This window comes from Python bivittatus, unplaced genomic scaffold (genome assembly GCF_059951505.1).
Source record: "Python bivittatus isolate LINGU-HERP-01145 unplaced genomic scaffold, Pbiv_v1 ctg000200_np1212, whole genome shotgun sequence".
Taxonomy (NCBI): domain Eukaryota; kingdom Metazoa; phylum Chordata; class Lepidosauria; order Squamata; family Pythonidae; genus Python; species Python bivittatus.
In genome coordinates this window covers 10,124,533-10,149,046 of record NW_028277040.1, presented here as the reverse complement: position 1 = coordinate 10,149,046, position 24,514 = coordinate 10,124,533, and the positions used below count along the sequence as shown (strand labels likewise).

At 40.1% G+C, this 24,514-nt stretch overlaps 2 protein-coding genes across 2 annotated transcripts in view; both read right to left on the bottom strand.

Moving 5' to 3' along the window:
- DNAH7 (dynein axonemal heavy chain 7) overlaps positions 1–4,164 on the bottom strand; it is a 158,788-nt gene extending 154,624 nt beyond the window's left edge. The window contains exon 1 of the mRNA XM_088135694.1: positions 4,150–4,164. Coding sequence (XP_087991820.1) covers positions 4,150–4,164 — 15 coding nt within the window. The remainder of the gene's footprint in view (positions 1–4,149) is intronic.
- A 12,406-nt stretch (positions 4,165–16,570) lies between these two features.
- Positions 16,571–24,514, bottom strand: part of STK17B (serine/threonine kinase 17b) — a 32,692-nt gene continuing 24,748 nt past the window's right edge. The window contains exon 8 of the mRNA XM_007426942.4: positions 16,571–23,011. Within this exon, the coding sequence (XP_007427004.1) occupies positions 22,726–23,011 (286 nt within the window). The 3' untranslated portion in view covers positions 16,571–22,725. The remainder of the gene's footprint in view (positions 23,012–24,514) is intronic.

Here is a 24,514-nt window from a genome sequence, read left to right as displayed (position 1 = left end):
TACAAACATATTTTCCTTCCAGACCGTAACACTGGGGTTCTTTATTTATTTAAAATTTTTATATACAACTGCATTCCAGATAACACTCCCAGCAATTTACACATTAAAAAAACCCACATAACAAGCGCCATAAAGCAAGGCAGCTCATTAGTAAAAACAATCATAGCATAAATAATGCAAGGCAGGGGGGCAAGGCAGGGGGCTGGGAGGGAGTTGGGATTGTGTGAATTTTCAACCTCTCTTCTTTGGGTTCTGCCCAGCCCCAGCTCTTCTTCTTTCACAGCTTTCATAAGTTGGGGTACCCAGGCTCAAAAACACTCAACCAGAGGCTGCTGGAGCCATAGCGCAGGATCCAATGTCTGATTCCATCCCCTCTCCATGTCAGAGTCCTCTCTACTCTTAGAGAAGGGAACTAAACAATCCTATCATCCCCACCCACACATCAAGGCAACTTGGTGTCCTCCAGATCTCGTGGATCCTCCAGAATCCTTTGTCACCGGCCACATAGGGTGAGGCATATGGAATTTTGTAGTTCCAGTTATCTGGAGGACACGAAGTTGCCTGACCCTGATCCAAAGAACTATACATTGTGTCCTTACTCCACTGGACCAGGAAGAACTATTCAATGTCTACATCACAGGCTGATGTTAAAGGAAGAAGACCTGGGTCAATAGGATGGGGCCAAAAGCTGTTAAGATCATTCTAACAATACAGCAAATGATTTTATGAAAGAGGATGTTGTTTCTAAAATATCTTATTCTCTATTAAGTATTTGTGCACACCATGGTTGTCGAAGAAAATTAATTCAGGTTTCCTGACTTCAAAAGGGTCCCATGCATCCCATTTTGATAACTTGCTGCCTCCCTATTTAAAATGCCTTTAGGAAAAAGACTCTGGCACTTGAAGATGTTGTGAGGACAACACCCCCGCTTACAAACTATCTGCTTAAGTTTACATTTCAGAAGCTAATTCAAAAATTATATGAACAGCTGCACAGAGGATTAGATTCCTTTTAAATGCATGACTTTGAAGGGCTCAGGCTGCATTTTTTGTTTTCCTTGAGGACGTCATCCTGCAATCAACTTCCCACTAATGAGACAAATATATTAAAATCTCCTTCAACAAATATGGTTACACCACCTGCTCCTTCCTCAAACAGCATGCATATTTAAGTAAATGTCACAGAGGAAAGGGAAAAAAGCATTTCAAAAAAATTAATTCAGTCTATTTATTCTACACAAAATAGCACCCTTCCCCCACCCCAAAAATCATCACTTCAACAGAAAAAAATAAATAACACCTGCATATTCTAGTGTAACACTAAAGAATAAGACCATTGGGCTAAAGCGTTTGGCACTATGCTGGTGAAAGACTGCCCTCTGCTGTTCAAATGTAACATACACACCCATTCCTACTTCTGTTCCCACTAAAAGGCAGGTCTTCTATGGAGTCACTTATCTTCTCACACCCTCTTCCAGGATTTTAATTTCTAATGTGTGTACATCTTTAACAGATTTAACCCGTAGCTTACATCAAGGGGGGAAATTCATTTCTATCTCTTTCACCTTGACAAGCAGACTAAACAAACTTAGTAGTCTAAAATTTACTTCAAGTAAGACATCTTTGGAGCAAATCAAGAAGAGAGTAAAAATGAGGAGAGGTAGGTAGCCAGTTTGATGCATTCCTTAGGCCAGTGATGAGTTGCAGGTAAGTAGCAGTACAGCAGTAGGCAGTTTGCTTTAGGATGCTCACAATAAAAAAAAAAAAAAGATTTAAAACTTTGCTTTGAGTTTAAATGATCCCACAGCAGCCTTGCCACCCACTGCCAAGGGGTCATTCTTCATAGTTGCTCAATTTGTGATCTGCTATGCAAAATACAGTCTGTCCTCCATAGAGTGTGACCCATAAGTCACCTGCTGCTTTTTGCATTGCAACCAGTACTTATTTGTTTCCAAGCTCCTTAGTGAGTGCCCACACATGGCTAACAAATTACCTTCATTTTAGTGGCCTAAACCCAAGAGGCTAAATCATGTTCCTTTCTGATCTGTGTCCCACCAGCAACCGAAGACACTTTTTTGAAGCAAGCATTTGATTCTCATGTTCACTTCCTGAAGTTTATTTACATTTGAGCTCTTTCTTTTTTTCTCTTTGCTGCTGCTTTTAATTTTTTATAAACGTAGGTTTGACTGATTAGTGTTTTTATCCTTTTCTCCTGTTTTATAAGCCACTCTGAGGTACTACCTGGGGACAGAGGAATGGCAAAAGCTATACAAATCTGATTATTCAAGTCTAATCATCACCAAGAAGCATCTGATAAAGCAACAGAAGACACCACCAGAGTCATGCTTTAAACTAGAACTGTTCTGAGACCCACTAATGCAGTTTTCTCAATCTCAGTAATTTTAAGATGTGTGGACTTCAACTCCCAGAATTCCCTGGCCAGCTGCAGTTTTGCAAAAGGAGCTCCACTTCATCTTATCCTGCTGTTAACAGTGGAGAGTTCTAGGAAATAGAAAGACTAGAGAAGGAGCACCAACCATAAAGTTCCAGAAGACTTTAAGTTTATGAGCCACTGATACAATTAAGGAGATAAGACCCCACTCATCAGAACAGCAGTATTTCTTAATCCAGCTTCCTGTTTCCTGTAGCAAGCTAGATAGAGATGCTAAATCAGCCATTATACTTGGAATAGAGAACCAATGTCAACTTCCTAGCATCCCTCACCACTGGCCTTGTGACTGGGACTACTGGAAATTGTAATACTGCACAGCAACATCTGGAGGCCACAGATATCCTATCTCTGCACAAGAAGAATCTGAATGCTAGACAAGATGGTATGATCCAGCAGGTTTCAGACACGCTATGCCTATACAACGCATACCCATGGATAACTAACAGTGGATTTCTCAATTAAGCTAATTTATATAGCTGCATGAAATATACTAAAGTAATCATAAAGGTTGGGTTTCCACCACATGCTAGGTTAAATCATATTTGGTTGGTTTGTGGTTCACTGTTGGTGAATGTTTTACTCAGTTAATCCAAATTTCTGGAACTGAACCCATGTGGGATTGAAAGATCACCATCACTAGTTTATGGGTGTGTCTATTATACAAGCACAACCACTCTCTGCTTTTCATGTTCTTCACACAGTTGTTGTGTGGCTGAAATAGGGAAAGGAAACCTATATGTAACCTTGAGTTCCTTGAAGGAAAATTGACATATGAGCATAAATATTAAATGTATTCCATGTTTCAAGGACGTATGAGCGTTATCTAGCTAGAAATTTGGGTGGTAGCACACACGAAATACATGGTCCCAGATCCTGAAACTATGAGCAGAGGGACTCTTGGGCCTGTCCTAACTAGGCTTGGCCCTACAGCTTGCATAGACTTTCAGCTTACACGGAGAAGCTTTAGGGACCTATATCTGGATAAGCAGAAGACCCTTTACCACTGTGGGGAGTGTATTACCGGCGGAAGCTGAATTCACAGCACAACACAGCTATTCCCTGTAGAAGCCCTGAGAAATTGCAAAAGGCTTCCTAACACTACAGTGAAATGAGTATATGTATCAGGAGAAAGGGGGCAGTAATAATAAGGATTTCAAGATAAGAAAAATGGGCCTCCTGAAAATCATCTGCCAACTTTTTAGAGTGGCTTCTGCTCTTAGGTGTTTAACAACCTAATCTGACTACAACACTTGGCTATTATTGTTAACATTATTGGATGTTCATCCCACTTTTCTACCACAGCAAAAAAGTGCTTGGTGGCACAAAACCAATATATCAAAAACCACACTGAGCGCCTCCAAGCCCTGGAAAACCTCCTTTTGCACACCCCCAGATCGAGCGAAAAGCCATTGTAGGCAATTAGATGTTGGATTGCAACTTCCACGGTCCTTAGCCACAATGCCTGGAGCGGCTGGGAACTGCAGTGCAAAGCATCTGGGGGAGGTTAGGATCTCTTCCCCCGAACCAGGACCCTTAATCTCTCCTGCTTAGATCCCGGAAGCCGTTCGGAGGCAGGTGATGGAGGCAGGAGAAAGCCGCGGTGCCGACCCCGAGGACCGGCTAGCAGGCGCCGCGGGAGAGGGGAACCCTTAGGATGGCGCAATGTGGCAGGAGGGGACCCCCTTTCCCTCCCTCACCTGCTCGTTGTTCATGGCTGGAGAACTTGTGCCTAGGCTGAATACTAGAGGGGAAAGGAGAGGTTGACCGGGGACGGAGGAGTGTCCGCCGTCTCGTGTCTTTTCTTGCTCTCCGGACGCCAGTCCCGAGCGTAGTTGTGTTGCAGGGAAGCCCCGTAGCCTAGCAACACTGCAACTCAAACCGCGCAATTGCCGCCCGGCGCCTCCCCGCCTCCGAATACCAATGAATCACAACATTCTACTCGCAGACATAAAGCCGGCTCCTAATTGGCCCGGAGAGAAAAGGGCGTGTCCTGGAGAACGACTCCCACCACTGATAGGCGCTGTTTTGGCGGAGGGTGGGATGACGTTACAGTTGACCTGATTGATAGAACTGGGGGGTTAATTAAAATGCCCTCTCGGGGAGCGAGCGCCTCCAGATTCGCCTGCCTAGCAGAGCTGATAGATGGTCGATATCCGCTGGGCCGAAATTCCAAAGCTTTCCCTGCCTGAAGATCTTCGTGAAAGTACAGTTGCTTCAAAAGCACTTTCTTGTGATTCATGATGGTTCATTAATTCTTACAATGTGCTTCATTTCTTCTTACTCTACTCACCACCTCTAATCTGTGTCATTTGGGAGGGACCTCTTTAATTACCCTGTGGAAACTTCGGGGGAAAGTGACCGCGTAAAGCTGGAATTTTTTATATTAAGTGAAACTAAAGCTAAGTGTGGGCAAGTGTGTATCTCTGATCTCAAAGACACATTTAATAAACCAGAGCAATTATAAGTAGAATTCCATGGTAGGAGAATCTAAGGTGAAAAGGAGTTTCTAAAAACATAATGAAAGGACAATCATGTATCATTCCAAAGAAGGGTGGGAAAGGGAAGTCAACAGAAGAAGCCAAAGTTGCTGCAGAAAGTGAACAAGTAGTTCGAACATGATACGTAAGCAATGCCCGCTGGCCTTGAAGAAACTTAAATCTCCAGAACTGGAAGGATTGCATGCTAAAATACTGAAGGAAATAGTTATCTGGCCAAACATATAAATCATAGAACCGTAAGACTGTAGATTTGGAAAAGAACACAAAAGTCATCTAGCCCTTTGCAATGTGCAGGAAAATCCACCCATCCATCCATGAGAGGTGGCTTTCTGGTGTCTTCTCGAAAACCCCCAGGAATGAAGAACCCACAACTTCTACAAGTAGGCTTCCACTTTATACAAATCTTACAGTCAGGAAATTTATTCTTATTTTTAAACATCTAAATAACTGCAATTAATGCCCATTATTTCTGGTCTTAGTTTTTCTAGCTATGGAAATAGTTGTTGAGCATCTTCCCTGTAGATTTTCCTTATGAACCTGAACACAGATACCATTTCTCCCTTTGGTCTTCTTTTTTCCTGACTGAACATCCCAAGTTCATTCAGCCTATCCTCATAAGGCATATCTTCAAGTCCCTGTATCATCTTTGATGACTTCTTCCAACCTGTCAATATCCTTCTGGAAATGTAGTACCCAGAATCATACTACAGGTGTGATCTCACCAGAACCAAGTAGAAAGGAATATTGACTTCTTGTGTCTGATACAACTAACAGAGTTGCCATGAGAAGCAAGGAAGAACTTGAGGGCATGGATCTAGTTGCGAAGTTTTGTAACTAGAAGGAGTCAGAAGCAATGGAAATAGGATCCTTGAGATACTAAAGTTAACAAAGGTATAAAGAGGTAGAGATCAAAAGAAAAACTAGCCAGCGTTGGTCCTGGAAGGAGTAGAGAAGGCAAGGACAAAGCTCAGAGTTTGAGCTATAAAAACTGTGGAGGTGGAAGTGGATATCTCGGACTTTAGACTCAAATACATACATAGGGGAGAAAGGTGAGGAGTTTTGCCTGCAGAACAATAGCATAAGAAGATAGGAAAGAAAATTATTAGGCTTGGAGGAGACAGTTTGGGGCATTAAAGGAAATATAGAACAAAGCTTTCAAGTTAAGGGAAAGAAGAAGAGACCACTCATGAGTAAGAGGTAAAAGGAAGAAAACATGGATCTTTCCTTGCTGTCCCACTAAGATTCCAGGCCCTGCGCTACAAGAACAAGGGAGAATGCAAGAGGACAGATCAGTTGGCATGCTTAGCGAATGGGGAGAAAGAGCAGCTGGCAAGTTCACAAGGGGTTCACTCAGTAGATTTGGTTAGGGGAGGACTGTGGCTTATAGGGCCAAGAGAAGAGAATTGGACTAGATTCAGATGGGCCAGGATGAAAAAGTTCCAATCCTTGAAGGAGGATCAAGATGCCAGAAAGGGGGGGGGGGGGGAATCACAGCTATGTGATTCTCTGTGCAGAGATTGAGGGCATTTTGCAAGAGTGAGGACATTTGGTTTCATTTAGTATGCATTTTGCTTTTGTAATATACAGTACCTTTAAGGAAATTGCTCAGTTGGTTGTGTAAGAACTGCTGTCTCTGAGCAAGCCACTCAAGATTCAGAGATTCATTCCCATTGACTTCAATGGCTATGGTTGGTTACATTTATTCTTGTAGGATGCTGCCCGTTAATGCAAGTAATGAAATAAAGCTGTTTATGTCTGTTCATAAGTAGAGTTTGATATTTTTTTTATTGGCTCTGTGGAAGAAGAAACATCCCCCCCCCCAACACACACACACACACACTGAAACACACTGGTAGGAGACTTGGCAACAGGCTGGTCTAAAATGAATCACTGAAGGGATTCTGCTGAGAAATCATCTGGGGAATCTTTTTCTCAAATTCAGGAGTAGCCCCTGTACTGTGTTAAGCCATGCATTACTGATAGATTAAAATTGCTTCTATCAAAATATAGAGATTTTGCAAATGAAAAGAAAACAATTTGCTTGTACTGTAAGGGTTTGAACTTCTTGTTAACTAGTGTAGTACTTCGTTTGACCACTAAGAGGCGCCTGATCCCTTTACAAACAATACCTATTAAACAAATTTCACTGTTTACAGGAATATCCTTTTTTTTTTTCAGCATATGGGAGTTTCAGAGTATTGTTGGTGTGCAGCTCATCTCCATGTAGTTAATCGCATTATTCTTTTCCTCCATGAATATGTGCTTTAAGAAATTGATCTGTTTTTATAAACAAAAGCAATTTTTTAAAAAAAGTTTTCCATCTACTAAAGCATTTGTGATATTGGACTACTTTTAAGTTTCTGCACTCCCTTCTTGCTCCATGTGACATTCAGAAAGCAGGCAGAATGAAGGAAACTAAGGAGCTCTACTATATAATTGTTATCATCCAGTGTGACTGTAAAGTTCTTTACAGTCAGAAAAAAAAAAAAAAAGAGCCAGTTTGGCCTAGTGGTTAAGGCCCCAGGCTAGAAACCGGGAGACGGTAAGTTCCAGTCCTGCCTTAGGCATAAAAGCCGGCTGGCTGACTTTGGGCCAGTCCCATTCTCTCGGGCCAACTCACCTCACAGGGTTGGTGTTGTGGGGAAAATAGGAGCAGGAGGAAGGAGTATGTTCTCTGCCTTGAGTTATTTATCAAACTAATAAAGGCTGGATAAAAAATTCTAAAAAAAAAAAGTTCTTCATTTGAATGCTAACAGGAGATGGCTGTCCTTGTTATTCTACAGAGAGATGCAGACTCTCAGCTGGTGAAAGGACTTCTCGTGCAGCCTCTCCTCACCTGGGAAAGAGAGCGGTTCAACAAGCCTGTCAAAAACAATGTTAATTTATTTGCCTTACCAATATATGCTTCACTGAAATGCTTTTCTTGGACATCACAGAGCATGATGAAGTGGTGCCAGACATGAGCTGCCATGAGAGCCTGCAGTGAAAGGCTCTTTGTAAGGGGCGATGGCTGCAGGGCAGTGTAAACCTTTAACAAAAATATCATTGTGAACTTTGCTCATGAAGACAGAGTAGGGACTCACATTATTATGGTGTCTAAGCCATTATTAGATTTTTGCATGAACTTTAAATCAGGCTACTCCAGTTGTTCAACAAAACTATGATCGAAAGACATGACTTAGCATGACATGTAATCCTAGGCAATGTGTAGGTGTGACTGGGTGGCCTAATTTTGCTACCAAAATCCAAAAGTACGTTGACTCAAAAGCACTTAATCCAACTGCAAAGGCAAACGAAAGGTTCAAAATTCCAGGTGCACTTACACCAGTTACAGAAGTACTTTAGAAAAAGAGAGGGAGACAGACAAAAGTTGTGGGCTCCACCTTGAAAGGGTCTCCAGGTTACTGCGCAGAAACCCCAGATCATCATCCCCCAAAGCAGCAAGTGAAGGTCTCAGCACAAAAGGATCCATTGTCAATTCCTGGGCTGAGATGTGCAATGTATGTTGCAAGTGGGTCTCATAGCAATCATCAAAGCAACCTTTTCTTTATATCATTTCAACAGTTAATTTTTTGTTTTGTTTTTGGTACCTTTGAGTTAGGTGTTTTTTTGTTTTGTTTTGTTTTGTTTTGTTTTTTTACTCCTGCTGACTGCCTGGACAAGTCCCTGTAGTTTTCTTGGCAAGGTTTTTCAGAAGTGGTTTGCCCTTGCCTGCTTCCGAGGGCTGAGAGAGAGAAAGAGAGTGACTGTCCCAAAGTCACCCAGCTGGCTTCATGCCTAAGGCAGGACTAGAACACATAGTCTCCCAGTTCCTGGTCTGATGCCTTAACCACTACACCAAACTAGCTCTCAATTAAAATGTTACTCTTAAAAATATCTTATGCTCAATTTATCATTTTTATTTTGAATGCAAATCACTCTTTTCTATAACAAATAGTGCCTATTGCAAGTATTGGATTCAACCATCCAAAAAGATTTCCCCAGCGTGACCTTTACATCCAAGGTCTACTGTGGAACCACTCTGCTTGGTTACTGAGAAGATGCTTGTTGCCATCTGACTCTAGGCCTTGTGTCTCATTAATCATGGCTGGTGGTTTCCCTGTGATTAAGCATGTTGTCCAATCCTGGAGCAGCTGCCATTTCCAACTGACATTAAACTAACCAGAATCAACAACTGGTTATACTTTCAAATTCTGGTGAGTGTTAAATGAAAAGGGCAGACATGAAGCTTCATCTCAGGAAACCCACTGACTGTGGTTAGGAAACTGCGTGGGACAAAGTAGTGGCAGTACCAACCCAGGTGACAAATATATCCTGCAAACATATCCAGAAGGTGCTTCTAAAGACACTGTTATCCCAAGTGAAAGCATCATGCAAGAATTTCATCTTTTTTTTCTTCTAAACTGTGGAAACAAGACAGATGAAAAAAAGGATAGAAAAACCTGGAAAAGCTACATCTGGAAGGCAACATTTCTCTGCCCTGCATGAAGCTCTGTGTCTGGGACAGGACAATTGCATAAAGGCCTCCTCTCGAAATACTCATAGCTGCAAAGGAGAGGAAGTGAGGAAGTAACAGCCTTTAGCAGTTGGCACACCCGGTGATGCCATTTGACCTGTCATAAGACACAAGGGGGGGAGGGGATGTAATTCAGGGTCAGGAAATTTTGGGTTGTTTTTTTTTTAATTTTATTGCCTGGAAGCTTTCGCTCTGAATTACAATATTAGTTTTGCAATCATTTTTTATTTTTTTATCAGGACACCATTTCCTTGTTTGATATCTTCCTATAGTACAGAGCTGTAGAGTTCTTAAGGCTCCCTTGCGCTCTCACATTTAGGCCATTAACCTTAGCTCTAATTTTTTAGATTGTATGCCAATCTCTCCGCCCTCCCTCCATCCCAGTATTTATAAGATAAGTGCAGAGCTGTCACAGCTAGGTTCATATTCCATTACCTTAGTGAGCCCAATAAAACATGTTATCACATTGTGTAAGTCCTTGACCTCATTGCAATGGTATGGTGTTTTCAATATTGCCTATGACAACAGGTCAAAATACCCAAGGTGGCAAGCTGCAGGTTACAATAGTTTGCCAACTAAATGACAGGAGAGGTAAGAAGAGAAGGCGCCTTACTGGAGCTTTCATACACTGTGAAGGCATTTGACAGTCATGACTTTCACATTTTGCAAGAGCTTAAAAGGAAAGCATGTTTCTAAAAGATTGTACAAAGGAGACAAAGACGACGACGATGATGATGATGATGATGATATATTAAATGTGTATGCCGCCCAACTCCCAGCAACTTTGGGCAGTATACAAATTGTTAAAACATTTTAAAAACAAGGAAATAACAACAAAAGAATAAAAATGGCAGAAATGACAAAAACAGATGGGAACAAAGGAAAAGCAGGGCTTCAATTACCCTCACCAGAGACCTGGGTGAAGAGCCAAGTTTTCAGGGCCCTTTGAAACACCAGCAGGGTAGGGGCCATTCAGATCTCAGGGGAAACCTCATTCCAGAGAGCAGGCACTGCTACAGAGAAGGGGTGCTTCCAGGGTCCAGCCAGATGGCATTGTTTAATCAATGGAACCCTGAGTGGGCCAACTCTGCCAGATGGAACCAACCAGGACAGATAGTATGTGAGACAGGAAGTTCCTCAAGTAACCAGGCTCTATGCCATGTAGGGCTTTATAGGCAGCAACCAGCACCTTGAATCGCACCCAGATTCAAGTGCAGCTCACAAAGCGATGCAGATTCTGGATAAATGCACATCCCTTCCTGATCATAGACTGACTACAGAAGCTAGGTTCACATAAAATGCTAAAATACTCTAAATGAAGAGCACCCTCAGTGAAGTGGCTTATCAGGATTCCATTTGTTCAGGATTCTGACCTAAACATGAAACAGAAACAGTATTGGTAGATCTAATGATGACCATAACTGAATCCCAAGTAGCAAGAATGTCCCTCTCCTGATTCTTTTGGACCAGCAGTGAGGTTTGGGAGTTGCAAGTACTGTTTTTCAATAGTTCATCTCCTTCCTTTGGGGGAGGAGGGTGAAGTGAAGCCAACCCAGTGGTTGCTCCCTTTTAAGGACTCATCCAGGATTCATTCATCTCACCACTGCTTTTTAATATCTACATGAAAGTAAATACTTCATGAGGTTATTAGTCGTCAGGGGTGAGATATCATCAATATGCAAATTCTACTCAGATATACAGTATATTTCCACTCCAGGTTGGGCAAGAGGTACTGAAGAAGTCCTGACTGGTGCCTAGATACTGTGTAGAGTAGGATGGGAAGGAACAATCTGAAGTTGAGTGCCTACAAGATAGAGGTCCTGTTTGTCCATAAACCATCTTGGTGCTTTGCCTGCCCCAGTAATAAGTCTGGACAAACACTTGAAGAGCAGATCTGCAATTCTGAAGTCCTTCTAGATTCACAGCTACCAATGGACAGGCAGGTGGAGACCCTAGTTAGAGGTAGGGTTGGTATGCCAGCTGTAGCCTCCTCTGAAGGGAGAGGCTCTGGTGACAGTTCCCTTGTTAGGAGGGACCATTGCAATGCACTTTGCTTAGGGCTGCTTTTGAAGACTGTCCAGAAACTGCGATTAGTACAGAATGAAGCAGCCTACTTCTGGTGGGTGAAAGCTACCAGAATTATTAACACAAGGGTTGTAGGTGCTACATTGATGCTGCCAACAGGTTTCTGAGTACAACTCAAAGGGCTGGTTGCTTCCTCTAAAGCTCCATGCTTTTCATTCCGTGCTATATTCGTATAGAACAGCTTGCCCCCAGAAGTCTGGATGGCCGTTGGTTGACCTTCCAAGAGGCAATGAAAATGGAACTGTTCCATGGAGCATTTGAGTTTTGATGTTGTCAGGAGGGTGTATGCCAAGGGCAGCAGGCAGGGGAGAAGGGGGGTATGTCATTAAATTATCAATGAATGTTTCATCATCTTATGGACATATGTAAACAACAGGCAGTCAACGTGGAGTAGGTCATATATAACCAAGGTAATATATTAAATAAACCAACAAACACTTGGTTGGCTGGTTTGTGAGTCAGTGGGCCATGCAAACGTGGCCATTTCTGACCACTTTTCTCTTTCGTACCTGGTGTCACTCTTTTCTGTCTCTCATATGCCCATGTTTTCCCCACCGTACCTCCAAAAATACCTTGTGATCAGCTTAGCCTTTTCCCCACTCCTTATCTGGCAAAATAGATTTTCCCACCTCTCTCTTATCTTGCTTTGTAGCTACTGTTAGAAACAATATGGGGACAGCCTGCTTGTCCAGTGCTAAGGGTAGTGTACCAATTAATCATCACCTTCCCATTCTTCTATTTGTGTGTGTATGTGTGTGTGTTTTAAAAAAATGGTTAATGTTTCGCACTTGGCTTGGCCTATTCCCCCACCTGCAACCCACTCTAAAGTAGATTATTAGTGTACTGCCACCTCTATTTAAGAAATTGGCATTTTCAAGAGAATTTAAGGGTATGCAGGTATGTGTATGTATGACTAGAACCAAGCTGTGATTCCGATTATAGCAGCTCAAATTCAGAACAAATTGTGAGAAGACAGTATTTCAATAGGATTTGAGAAGAGAGGAAAGCAACAAGCCTGAAAAGGAAGTCTAGTGTGGTGCAGTGATTAAGGTGTAGGATTAGGCCCATGTTGACCCAGATTCAAGTCCATCCTCAGCCACAGAAGCTCACCAGGTGATTCTGGGCCAGGAAATCTCACCTTCTTCATAGCTTTGTTATGAGGATAAAATTGGAGGTTGGAGTGTTATGTAGGCTACCTTGAGCTCCTGGTAGAAAAGTGAAATATAAATAAGTGGTAGATAAACATTGACGCTCTCTATAATTAAGGATGATATTGTGATAGGTATGTTCCTCAGGGCTGCATCATGAATCAAATCCATTTCAGTCACCATCACCCTTAACCAAAGGTATACAAGATGCAATAATATTGCTTGGAAAAGTGTCTCTCCCCTTACAAAAAAAAACCAACAACCTGTACTCTAGTTACACCAGTCACTTCTCACACCTTCCTTCCATTCTGTAATTCAGGATAGCTGTTCTCTGATCACCTCCCACCTAGCTACTGACAAGATCCAGATATGTTCAGCTTCAGCAAGGTTGCTGCATCATCTGCCTTATTCTCATCAATCTGCTAGGTAAACCTAGTTTTAAAAGCCATAAAAAGGAGGCCTGTTTAAAGAAAGCAGCAACATAACCTCTGTCCTTGTCAGCTGAATAATGTCTTCATAGCACACATCAATTCTATGGTAAAAGGCTCCAAAGTCCATCAGATAACTATTGTAATAGCGAATGGAGCAGTTGCGTAGAGAGGCAGGAAATACCAACACATTTGGAAGATATGCCTAAAGTAACCCATACATTGTAGTCTTGTGAATCATACTAGGTGTTACTCAGATGGAAGTGGTAGAATTCTGGGCAACAGTATTTCAGAATGCAGGAAGATCATATCAAAACCTGTTTGCACATCCAAAACTAGTTTAGTAGCAAGAGTAAACCAAGTCTTTCAGATGTACTCTGGCTAGCATAAATAGTAAATGTAAATTTTTCCTTATGTTGAGCTCAACTCTTGAGGAATTCATGAATGTCTTGATATATCTTCTTGGAAACAATATGGAAGTAGTTTACCATTGTCATCTTCCAGAATGAGTTTTTGTTTTTATTTCCCAATGCTTTCATTATCTGGAGGATTCCCATCCAAACACTCACCAGGACCAATCCTGCTTAGCTTCCCAGTCCAGAAAAAGTCACTCAGGTAAATCAGTATTGTAGCACTATAATTTTTTCTGTCATATTCTAAGCAAGCCATGAAAGAGCCTGGAACTAGTGATGGGTTGGATAAAGGCCAATGAACTAAAGACAATTGAAGTAGCAGCACTACTGGTGAGGAAGTCAATGATTCCAGGAGGATCAGATGTCAACCTGCTCTGGATGAGATTCGACTCCTCTTAAAAGATCAGGCTGATAACTTGGCCATTCTTCTGATCTTAACATGAGATGCTCAGGCAGCAGCTGTGGCAGAAGGGTTTTTGCACAGTTACATCTAGGGCATTAGCTGCATCAGAGCTGGCCACAGCCTACTAGACATGAATTATCTCAGTTTTGGCCCATTTAGTGTCTTCTATGTGATTTTGCTCTGCAATTAATCAGAAACTTTGATTGTATTATGTTGACTAGAATTTTGAACAGGGTGATCATCTTTTCACCCATTCGTTTGTGTGGGCTGCCCTCTCTTATTAAGTCCAATTCAAAGTGCTATTTACCACCCTTAAAGATCTGAGCAGCTTGGGATACATCTGCTTGAAGCCAATCTCCTCCCATGTGGACCTGCCAATCTTTTAAGATCTGGGTGCAGTATTGTCTTCAGAGGCACTATGAAAGGAAACTGTTTTGGCAGCAGGACCTCAGTGCTAGTTACAAAGATCTTGATACAAATGGCATGAGCAAAGAGCATTTTTACTCATTCCCAAAATCAATTAACATGAAAGAACCAGAATTAGAACCAGGTGCCAGGCTTTCCTCAGTAGAGAGGAACCATTTGCAGCACTTCATGTGAACATACAATGGCTCAACAATGGCTCAACCGGTTTATATAGTAGCTAATTTTGAATTAGGCATGCAATAACAGCAGCAGCAGCATGACTACCATCAATCATTATCATCATCTTCTTGTCTCATCTTAGGAGGCAGCTTCTCATTTGGCAGAAAGGCCCTCTCTCCCTCAACTGTTCTATGTAGGCACACGTTTGTAAACACACATAATCTATATAATATATGCATGTATGCACGTATGAATTGGATCCAATCCAATGGTGTCCTTTCACCGTTGGCCAGAATGACATAATGTTGGATTTCAAAAGCAGATTAGGGCAAAAAAGAAAGTGAGAATGAATATGTTCCATTGTAGTGCACTTTGAGCCCTGTCATAAAAATAACTATGGAATCAGCAGAAGCAGGAAGAAGTGATATATACATTATTTAGTTTCAGATATTTGTAAGGAAAAGCTAAAGGGAAACCTGAGTTTATGTGAAAAGTTGATCTGAGAGGCACTGTTATTTCAGCATGTAAATTTCTGAGTGATAAAAGAAAGAAGAAATTGCTTTGTCAAAATAATTTTTGTGGAACTGTAGCAGCTGTTGCCAATATTACTGAGTTCAGGAGTTTGAAGACTTCAAATGGCTTTTATTCAGCAGTCTTTTATTATTTGGATTATCGGCTGTTAGCTGCACACATAAGTGGGATTACATTTGCCCAAAAAATAGAAAGCAAGGAATTCATATTTATTACATGTATCTGTTTTAGAAGGCACTTTTTGGGGGAAGAGCCTTACATGTCAGAAATATAAAATATTGAAGCACATCTGAGAAAACAGAAAGCTACATAATGGAAACAGAGACATTATTCTCTCCATAAGGACACAAGAATTTAGTCATGCATTTTTTCCTAATCAAGTCAAACTTCCACTGATGTTAATTGAATTTTTGTCTACACGCAGCAGCTGAAAAATAATCATAGCAGGCTTCTCATTCATCTTCATTTTAAGATTTACAAAGCCTGTCAAATTCTCAATTTCAGTTTATAGCGTTTGCTATATCAAGAACATTCCACTACTTCATGTTTCAAATATGTGTGCTTGACACTGTATATTTTTAATTAACTTCTGATAGGCTATTAATCAAAATGAAGTTTCAATTGCATTTGGCTTATTTTTCCAAGGTTGATCTATGTGCAACAGTTAGCTTTAATTTTCTATATCATTTATACTTCTCACATATACATAACAATTCATATTTGAAGTATTCACAACAAATGTTATGAAAAGACAATCCCAGAGCGGCTGGAAATTCTGGGAGATATAGTGCTCATAAATCTGCAGGGTGCCTATTTGGGGAGGACTGCTACAGAAGTACTATAGTGAACATACTTCAAGATGGTTTAAGGATCTAACTAAACCATCACTAACCGTCTTATATGTAACCTGTATTTACCTATTGCACTGTTTTTGTCGAACTGTATTTTTAATTGAAGTAATATCTATCTAGCTATATAGGCGTATCATTTTATGTCATTGTAAAACAGTCTGAACATTTCTTTTTTAGTGCAAGGGTAGGATATTTTTTCTCTTAAATACTATAAAAGGTACAGTTCAGGAATCCAATCTGGAACATTTATCAGTTATTTTAATTCTTGTTCCCCTGAGAATGAATGAATGTATGAAAATATAGTTGGGAGACCTACCATCAGTGAGTGGAATGCTTAACTGTAACTACAACAGTGAATCAACCCCCACCCATCCAGTCTATTACATAAGAAGAAGTTAAGGAAGTTTTCCTTTGAAATGTCAGAGGAAAGTTATTTTCAGAACAACATGTGTGGTCTCCAAGCAACTATACTAGTGCAAATCATGATGTTTGTAATGCGAAAGCCCAAGATCTGGTTTCTCGATTCAAGGAACATGTTTTGACAGGTCAAACAAATCCAAGTCAGTAATGTTGAGAGTTACCACATTACCCCATCAAAATAGTTTATTCCCAATCACAAGGAAACAAAAGAGGTGATGAAAGGTAGGAAATGCCAGAATGAACTTTTTAAAAATTTATTTAACATTGACATGCTTTTTGAATTGCAAACAACTATGGATTTTCTGATCTTTAGTTTCTCTATTTCAACCATATCATTTTGTGTGCCTGTTTATTTAATTTTCAGTAGCGGTGATGATTGTTGACTTCAGGAATGGAATATAACCAAATCTCCCAGGAGCCTTTTACTTGATAGCTATGAAGTTTAGAATGACCTTTGAGCTTCTTCTGCAGAAATCAAAACCGGGCAGGGCAGAATACATGGCTACATTTACAGCCCCAACATACTAATTTATGTTGCACTTACTTATGTTTTACTGAATTAACCCAATTAGGTTCACAGTACACAAAATAAACTAACCGTAGTGGCTAGGTTCACACAACACACAAATACAAATTAGCCACCCTCTTTTTAAGCTACTGTGTTTTGTAAACCCAGCTCATGGATGCTGCCTCAAGCTGAGAAGCAATTATTGGATAGTCCAAAACAGGGCATTCCATCAACTTCCCATCCCATTTTTTTCCCAGCAGACATACAGCTTTCCATAACTGCTGAGCATGAACTTAGGAGTTCATCCTAAGACATCACTTGCCCACTTCAAGATTTTCTTTGTATTTCTGAGCATACCAATACTTCTTTCTAGTTTCTCAACATGCACTTTTTTGGGGGGGGGGATTTCAATTTTGTCAATTCTCATTGTCTAAGTCTGCTGTTGGGAGAAATTTATTTCCTAGTTAAGAAATTAGAAGTAAAATTGTAGCTAAAAATAGAGAGAAGTATTACTATAAGGCTATATTCAATAGAAGCGAATATGTGTAGCTCGGGGTTGAACTGTGGAGTCCTTGGGGTTCTCTGAGCTTGGTTGTTTTCTTGCAAACGTTTTGTTACGGGGCTAGGTAACATAAGCACTGAAGATGTTACCTAGCCGGGTAACGAAACGTTTGCAAGAAAACAACCAAGCTCAGAGAACCCCAAGGACTCCACAAGGCTATATTCAACAACATATTGAACCATAAACTAGCTAACCACATTTGAAGTTAATGTCTTGAGCAAACTCAACCCATGTGGTTAATTAATAGTCCAGTAAATTGTGCAAACCCAGAAAATTAGGTGGAGTAAACTATGGTTCAGTTAATCACGGATGAGCATGTTGTCCAACCGTAACCCATAACTAAGTCTTTTGCATGAAATATTTGTTCATCACCTTTTCCCATTCATACTTGATTCTAACCTGGATATGAAAAAAATTGCAGGAAGAAGGGAAAGTTGCAAATGGACTATTAGATGAACCAAGATAGTGAGGTGCTGGGACATGAAATTAGGCGATAAAATATCCTGACAGAACACCCTCCACATTCCAGTAGTAAACAAGCAGCAGATAACACCCCATTCTATAGATATTTGTGGCTTTGCTATACAACATCAACAAGATTTTTTGGGTGCTTGGAGAGGCAAGCTCTTTGCTGATCAAAGTGATTTGTTGGCCTTGTGTGGGCCCATTCCTATGTCTGTCCCTTCTTTTTTTCTGCTACAAAGTCCACTGCTTTTTAAAATACAGATTAACATATGCAATTTTTTTAGAGTCTTCTCAGCGATACTGGAAGGCTAGTACCCACTCTTCAGCTAGTTGGCTGCAAGCTACATATGGACAACCTCCTCCTTCTGAGCAGAGAAGTTCTTCCCTTTCCTGGAGAATTTCATTTGCTGGCATTAATTATTTTTCCTTCTTCTCTTTCAGTCACTTTCAGAAGTTAGAGCTGACACACATTATTTTTCTATAGAAGGCAAAGCTGGATGTGCAGTTTCCTCCCAGCAAACCAGAAATTAGTTCTTGGCTGTCCCTTTTCACTTAAAGACAAGCTAGCCCCTTCTGGTTAGCTCCATCTTCTGGTGAATGGGAAATATATTTTATTGTGTAACTGACATTAATCTTTGATAGCATTTAATAAGAGATTCAAATTGTGTCATCTTTGATGGTCATGCCCTGGTCACTTGCAACTGGACTACTACATTGTGCTCTACAGAGGGATGCTCTTGAAGACCATCCAGAAGTTACAGCAATGTGAACAGTAACAGGCACTTCTTGTTAAGTCCATGTGTTGTTGCTCCCACGCAAGCTGCATTGGTTGCCAGTCAGCTTCCAAGTACAATTCAAGGTATTAGCCATCACCTATAAAACCCTTCATGGCATAGGAACTGGTTATCTGCAGAACTGCCTATCTCTGATCATTTCTGCCCGTCCAGTGTGTTTGGACAGAATGGATGCACTCCAGGCTCTCTCAATTAAACGTCATCTTGTAGGACTGAGGAAATGTGTCTTCCCTGTTGCTGCCCCTGCCCTCTGGAATAGTGTCCTGCCAGAGATATGGATGGTGCCCACTCTTGGGGTTCTGGAAGGCCCTTAAGACCTGGCTCTGTTCCCAGGCCTGGTGATAGTGTGTTTGTGGAGCCCCTGTTGTGGTTATTACTATTAGTATTGCTATTCCTTTAGTCTGGGCTATTATTATTTATTGCTATGTTTTTAACTGTTTTAATTATAAATTTTGATGTTGTAAGCTGTCCAGAATCTTTTGGAGCTGGTGGCCACAGTAAATCTAAATATTATGGCCACCCACTCCAAAAGACTCTGAGCAGCTTACAACTTCAAAATATGTAATTAAAATAGTTAAAAATCTACACAATACTAACAACAGCAACACCCCCCACCCCTATTTTTCCACAATATTATTTTTCTTTCCAGGAAAAAAAAATCTGGAAGAACAGGTAAAAAGCTGCTCAACATCTTTTGAGTAAAAGTACCAAAGAACAACGATTGTAAGAATTAATCCTCTCTGGAAGCTCTCAATGCCTGTTACTGTTATTTGGGTTTTTAGTGTTGCTCCTTGGCCTCTGGGCTTCAAGTCTGCTCTCTTGCTCCTTGCCACTGCATCTGCCAATGCCCTCTTGGTGCCTCCATGGCCAACTATATTCAAGGGTTGTCCAGTTTTCCTGAGGTGCCCAAACTGGATATCTTCATCAATGAGACAAACGCTTTCAGCAGCAAAGCACCAGGGAAAGAGCCAGTTGCTGCGAAATTCTGCAACGGTGGATGTTTTATTATTATTATATTATTCCATGGATGTTTGATACAACCCCATGAAATCTAGCAGAAGTCTGATGGGAATGGGTGATGTATAGACTTGATAAATTAACAAACAAACTGCTGAGCTGGCAGAGGCTGAATGGAAGCCTGAAGAGGTGATGTTGAAGGAGAAAAGGTGAAGACAGCTGAGAAGGGGGGTACAGCAGCTCTGTAATGATTTTGTTAAGGTTGGGGAAGAAGGGAGAGAAGGGGCTACTGTGAGAGACCAGTTCTTAGGAGTGCCAAGAGAGCAAGCATCCATGGAAGCTAGTCAAGGGAGGAGTCTCTTTCTCTCCTCTTTTTTTCTTGGAGACTGGTAGCCTAAGCTTCTAGCCAGGTTGCCTGATGGAGGAATAGGTTTCCCCCAACCAATTGCCCTCCTGAGGTGCTTGAGCAGCCATACCTATCCTATTCTGAAGACCTTGTTTAACTTATGTCACTTGGTTTGTATTTGATACCATTACGCAAATTATGTAATTGTCACAATGACGTACTTGCTGATTTACCAGACATTCATGACAATGAATCCCTCACCCTGTGCAATTAGTCCATTAAAATGAAGGGTCACTGTACCTAGAGCATCTGATATAAAGTATTAATCACTAGCCATTAATTCAGTGAGCAAGTTGACTATTTAATAAATTACTATGGATAAAAAAAGTCTCCACACATTTGGCCAATTTATTTTTTGGCAGTGATGTCACCCAGCAGAAAATTTAATTGGACTGATATCATAAATCTAAAATAACTTTTGTGCTATGACTTCAATCCAAATAACTTTTGGGGGGGCAGTAATTCAAACAGATTGTGAGACCTTCCAGGTGAAGCTTTAGCCTGTATTCACAAAAATTTATGATAGTCAAGACTTTATGCTGTTCTACTTTTAATTTTTTTCTTTTTAGCAGTTCACTTTTTTTAAATCTAGCTCAGAGATAGCCCTTTTAAAATTCATTCTCTCTGTGCCAGTAACCATTTATAAAGTCCCATTAATATTGAACACAAAACAAAGAATTCAGAGAACAATTATAATTCCAATAACATTGTATACAAATGTATGCATAAACTAGGAAAACTTACAAAATTAGAGATATTCAAAATTTAGAACTGTCAGATTCAAGTGACACCCCAAATTTACATACATATACAAGTTTTTATAAAAGCTCAAAAGCTCTGTCAACTAGTGACAAAAATGAATGTATTCAAAATATTAAAAAGATTTAAGACTGGAAGAAAAGAGTAAGAAAATGTAAACTTTAAAAAATACCACAATAGAAACATTTAATGTATCATATACTTTTTTTTATAAAGTGCTATAATAACCATTATTGTGGCATGCTGTTCCACTTGTAATCTTTCTTCCTTACTAAAAATATATTAATGTATTATGATTTTTTTTAGACTGCCTAATAGTACCAATTTTAAAAATCAAATTAGATTAAAGTAGGATGGGGTGGGGGAACCCGTGCTTTCCATATTGGCTTTTAACTGAGAATCAGAAGAAAATATGGCTTTCAATATTGAAATTCTGTACTAATTTCAGACTGTGGTCTTGAAATTGCACCATTTTTCTCCTTTCTGCTTCATCCCTTATGGCTGCAGTTCATCTTGTTATTTGTGAGATGAGGCTGGCAAACTGAGAGGAAACCCTAATCTAATCTCTAACATGGCACATCTCAGGACTGGGCATTAATGTAAGGCTGTGAATTAATTAGATGTTTAATGCCACAAAGACTGATTATTTTTTCTCTATTTTTCTTTGCTTTATTTGTACTAATGAATATTAATGAAATATTCATATTGCCATTACATTATTTTAGTCAGCAATTTTTTGCACCACTTCCTTGGAAGTAAAATCCATAAACAAAGTGGGATTTACTTCTATATTCACAGAAATAGGATTGTGCTACTACTATAATCTTTGTTGGATAAGATAAACAGGTTCAATTTACAATAGCACAGAAATAATTATAATTATAATTTGGAAGAATAGTTTGATGAAATCAACTTCATCTGGAAAAGATAATTTAAAACCATTACCTGACCCTGCACATTTTTCTGGAAGGTCTCATTTTCAAATTTAAACCTTACAATATTTAATTTGCTAAATTCATAATATTACACAGGTTATCCTCTCCATATGGCATGGTACTGGGCATGGACCAAACATTACTTCCTAAGAGAAAATACAGCTTTTTTTTTTTTTTGGCACCAGAAGTATCTTTCAATCTCTTCCATCTTATTTACGTGAACAAGAAGTGGAAGATTTCAAAACTAAGTATGCATTCCATTCAATCCAAAAATTATCTGCGTAACAGAAAAAATGAATGCAAACACTGATTTAGGTTCCACATGGGAACTGATCCACAGTTGAAAACTTACTCTCCCATAAATGGGGATAAGGCCCCTTCTGAGTTAACATGCAAAAAACTGGGTGGCTAATCAAGAACCCAGTCCAAGCACTTCAGCCCCAGTGACTATTCCAACTAAAAACATAGGCTTGAAAGGCTTACTGGAGTATACTATATACTAATAAGTTACTAATTTGAACTTTTTCAACAATGACAGCATGAGACTGTACTTCTAGAGCTGAACAAAAGGACTCATTTCTTCACTCTGCCAAGTCCATGTAGTTTCAGTTACAATACAAATGCATATGTATGATTAGATCACTCTTTGGCTTAGAAGTTGGCTTTGTGGCTAACTTTCAAAATTCTCTTCTTCCCAGCTTGCCTACTTTATCAATGATCAGCCCCAAATGTCATGTTTTGAACTTAAATGTAGAAAGTGCAAATATACTCAGTTACCTGTTTGCCTCCAAAGACAAGCCACTTCAGGTGCCAAGACTCCAGTCTCCCAGGGGGTCAACCCATTGCCAGCAATGGCAGCACAAAGAAGGGCCCAAACAAGATCAACTGAAAGTGCATTTCCAGGATAACAACAATGCAGTTGTGGCCAAGCTATAATCTTAAACCATGTGCCACCAGATTAACTTAGAATCATAAATACAACTTAAGATAACCTGCAGGAGTGCATTTGTTAACATACAAAGTCTGTTGCAAGTTCTTGAGAATATTGCAAAGAATCATCAAAGCGGAATCGTTTGGAGACTGTACTGCTGTCTTCTGGAATATTCTCTTTATCTTCTTGCTCACTGCACATTCCATTAGACATGGGCCGGTTATTATTTCTCTCTTCTATGCACTTACTCATATGATCATATGCTGGAGAAGAACTGGGGTTTTCTTCAGGGTTATACCACAATAAGAATTCTCCTTGCCTAAGCCAAGAGTGAGACAGACAGGCCTCTGCTGTTGGTCGCTCTCTACAAAGTAAGAGAAGAGATATGTAGATTTAAGATATGGAACTTGTTAAAATTGAGCCACAAAAATGGATAGTTCACCACCATTTAATACTGGCATAGACTATCAAATAGAACTATCTGTCAACTAGATTTGACAGGTTACAAAAGGGAAGGAGGATGCACTCCATTCTCCATTCCTTAACAACTTCAACCTAACTTCATTCCATAACAACTTCAAAGCTTGCTACCACATTCTTCAGGAAGCTGGGTAATCCTAACAAAAGCTTAAATCAGCCCTTTTATCCTATATTTCAGAAATGTATCAGTCAGGAAAAAATATTGGCAGAGGTGAGGAAAACAAGATGAAAAGCCTTCTCCCCAGTGGTGTGTACTATGCAGATCCAAAGAAGGCAAAGGTGTCTCAGATCTGGTATGGCTGTCTTTTGCCTGCTGGTTGTTGCTTAAAGAGGACACCGTTTTTCTGGGAGTTCACGTGATAGTCACACATGCTCAAGAAAATACATGTTTGAGTTTAGGGGGTATTACAGAGGCAGCAACAACTGATCACATCCTGTTGCCACTCCCTTAACTCAAAACATTTACTTTCCAGAGCCTGCATGAGTATCATGCAAATCCAGGAAAAGATGTTTCTTTAAACAGCAATCAACAGGTAGAGAGAAGGAGCCTATGATGGATCCAAAACATTCTTGCCCACTTTGAGTCAAAATATTGCACATCACTTCCCCTCTCCTTATTCTGCCTCTCTTTCTAATGGTATCTGTAATGTAAAAATATTCTCCTCTATTTGGACACATACATGCTCCAAGAGTAGAGCTATTAACAAATCAGCACACCAAAGAGGACCATGCAGCACAATGCTGCTGGAATAAACCAAGACATTTAAGAAACAGAGGAAAGGCTCTGTAACATGCCACAGCAGGCCATGGTGTCAAGGGGTTAGTTAGTAAAGAGGTAGCCCTTCATATTTTGGAGCAAACCCTGGTCTACCTTCTTCATCCTTCTGCCCTACTATTTCCAGAGAGAGAGAGAGAGAGAGAGAGAGGGAGGGAGGGAGGGAGGGAGGGAGAGAGAGAGAGAGAGAGAGAGAAAATAACCCAAACACAGATTCAACTTCTGCTAGCAGTCACTGGAGATAATAAACAGGCAGAGTTGTTGTATTACCACATTTTTCTGTAAGCCACAAACAAATTCAACCTACTATATCCCGAAGAATTTTTGCAACCTTACAACATCTTGCTTATTTAGTTATTAAGATGCTTAATCTAAACATCTTGTTTATTTAGTTATTATGACAACAGAACAGAACATCTAACAACAGAACAGAGAACAGAGAATTAAATAAAAGTGATTCTTTTAATTAAGCTTGCAGTGCATTTACTATATTAAGTCATGCAAAAACCAAGCTTTGGCATAAGAAAACCCATTTTTATTAGTATTTATTTATAACAAAACATGGAAGTTTTAATTTAAATCCCTCCATATCTTCCATCCCCATAAACTTAC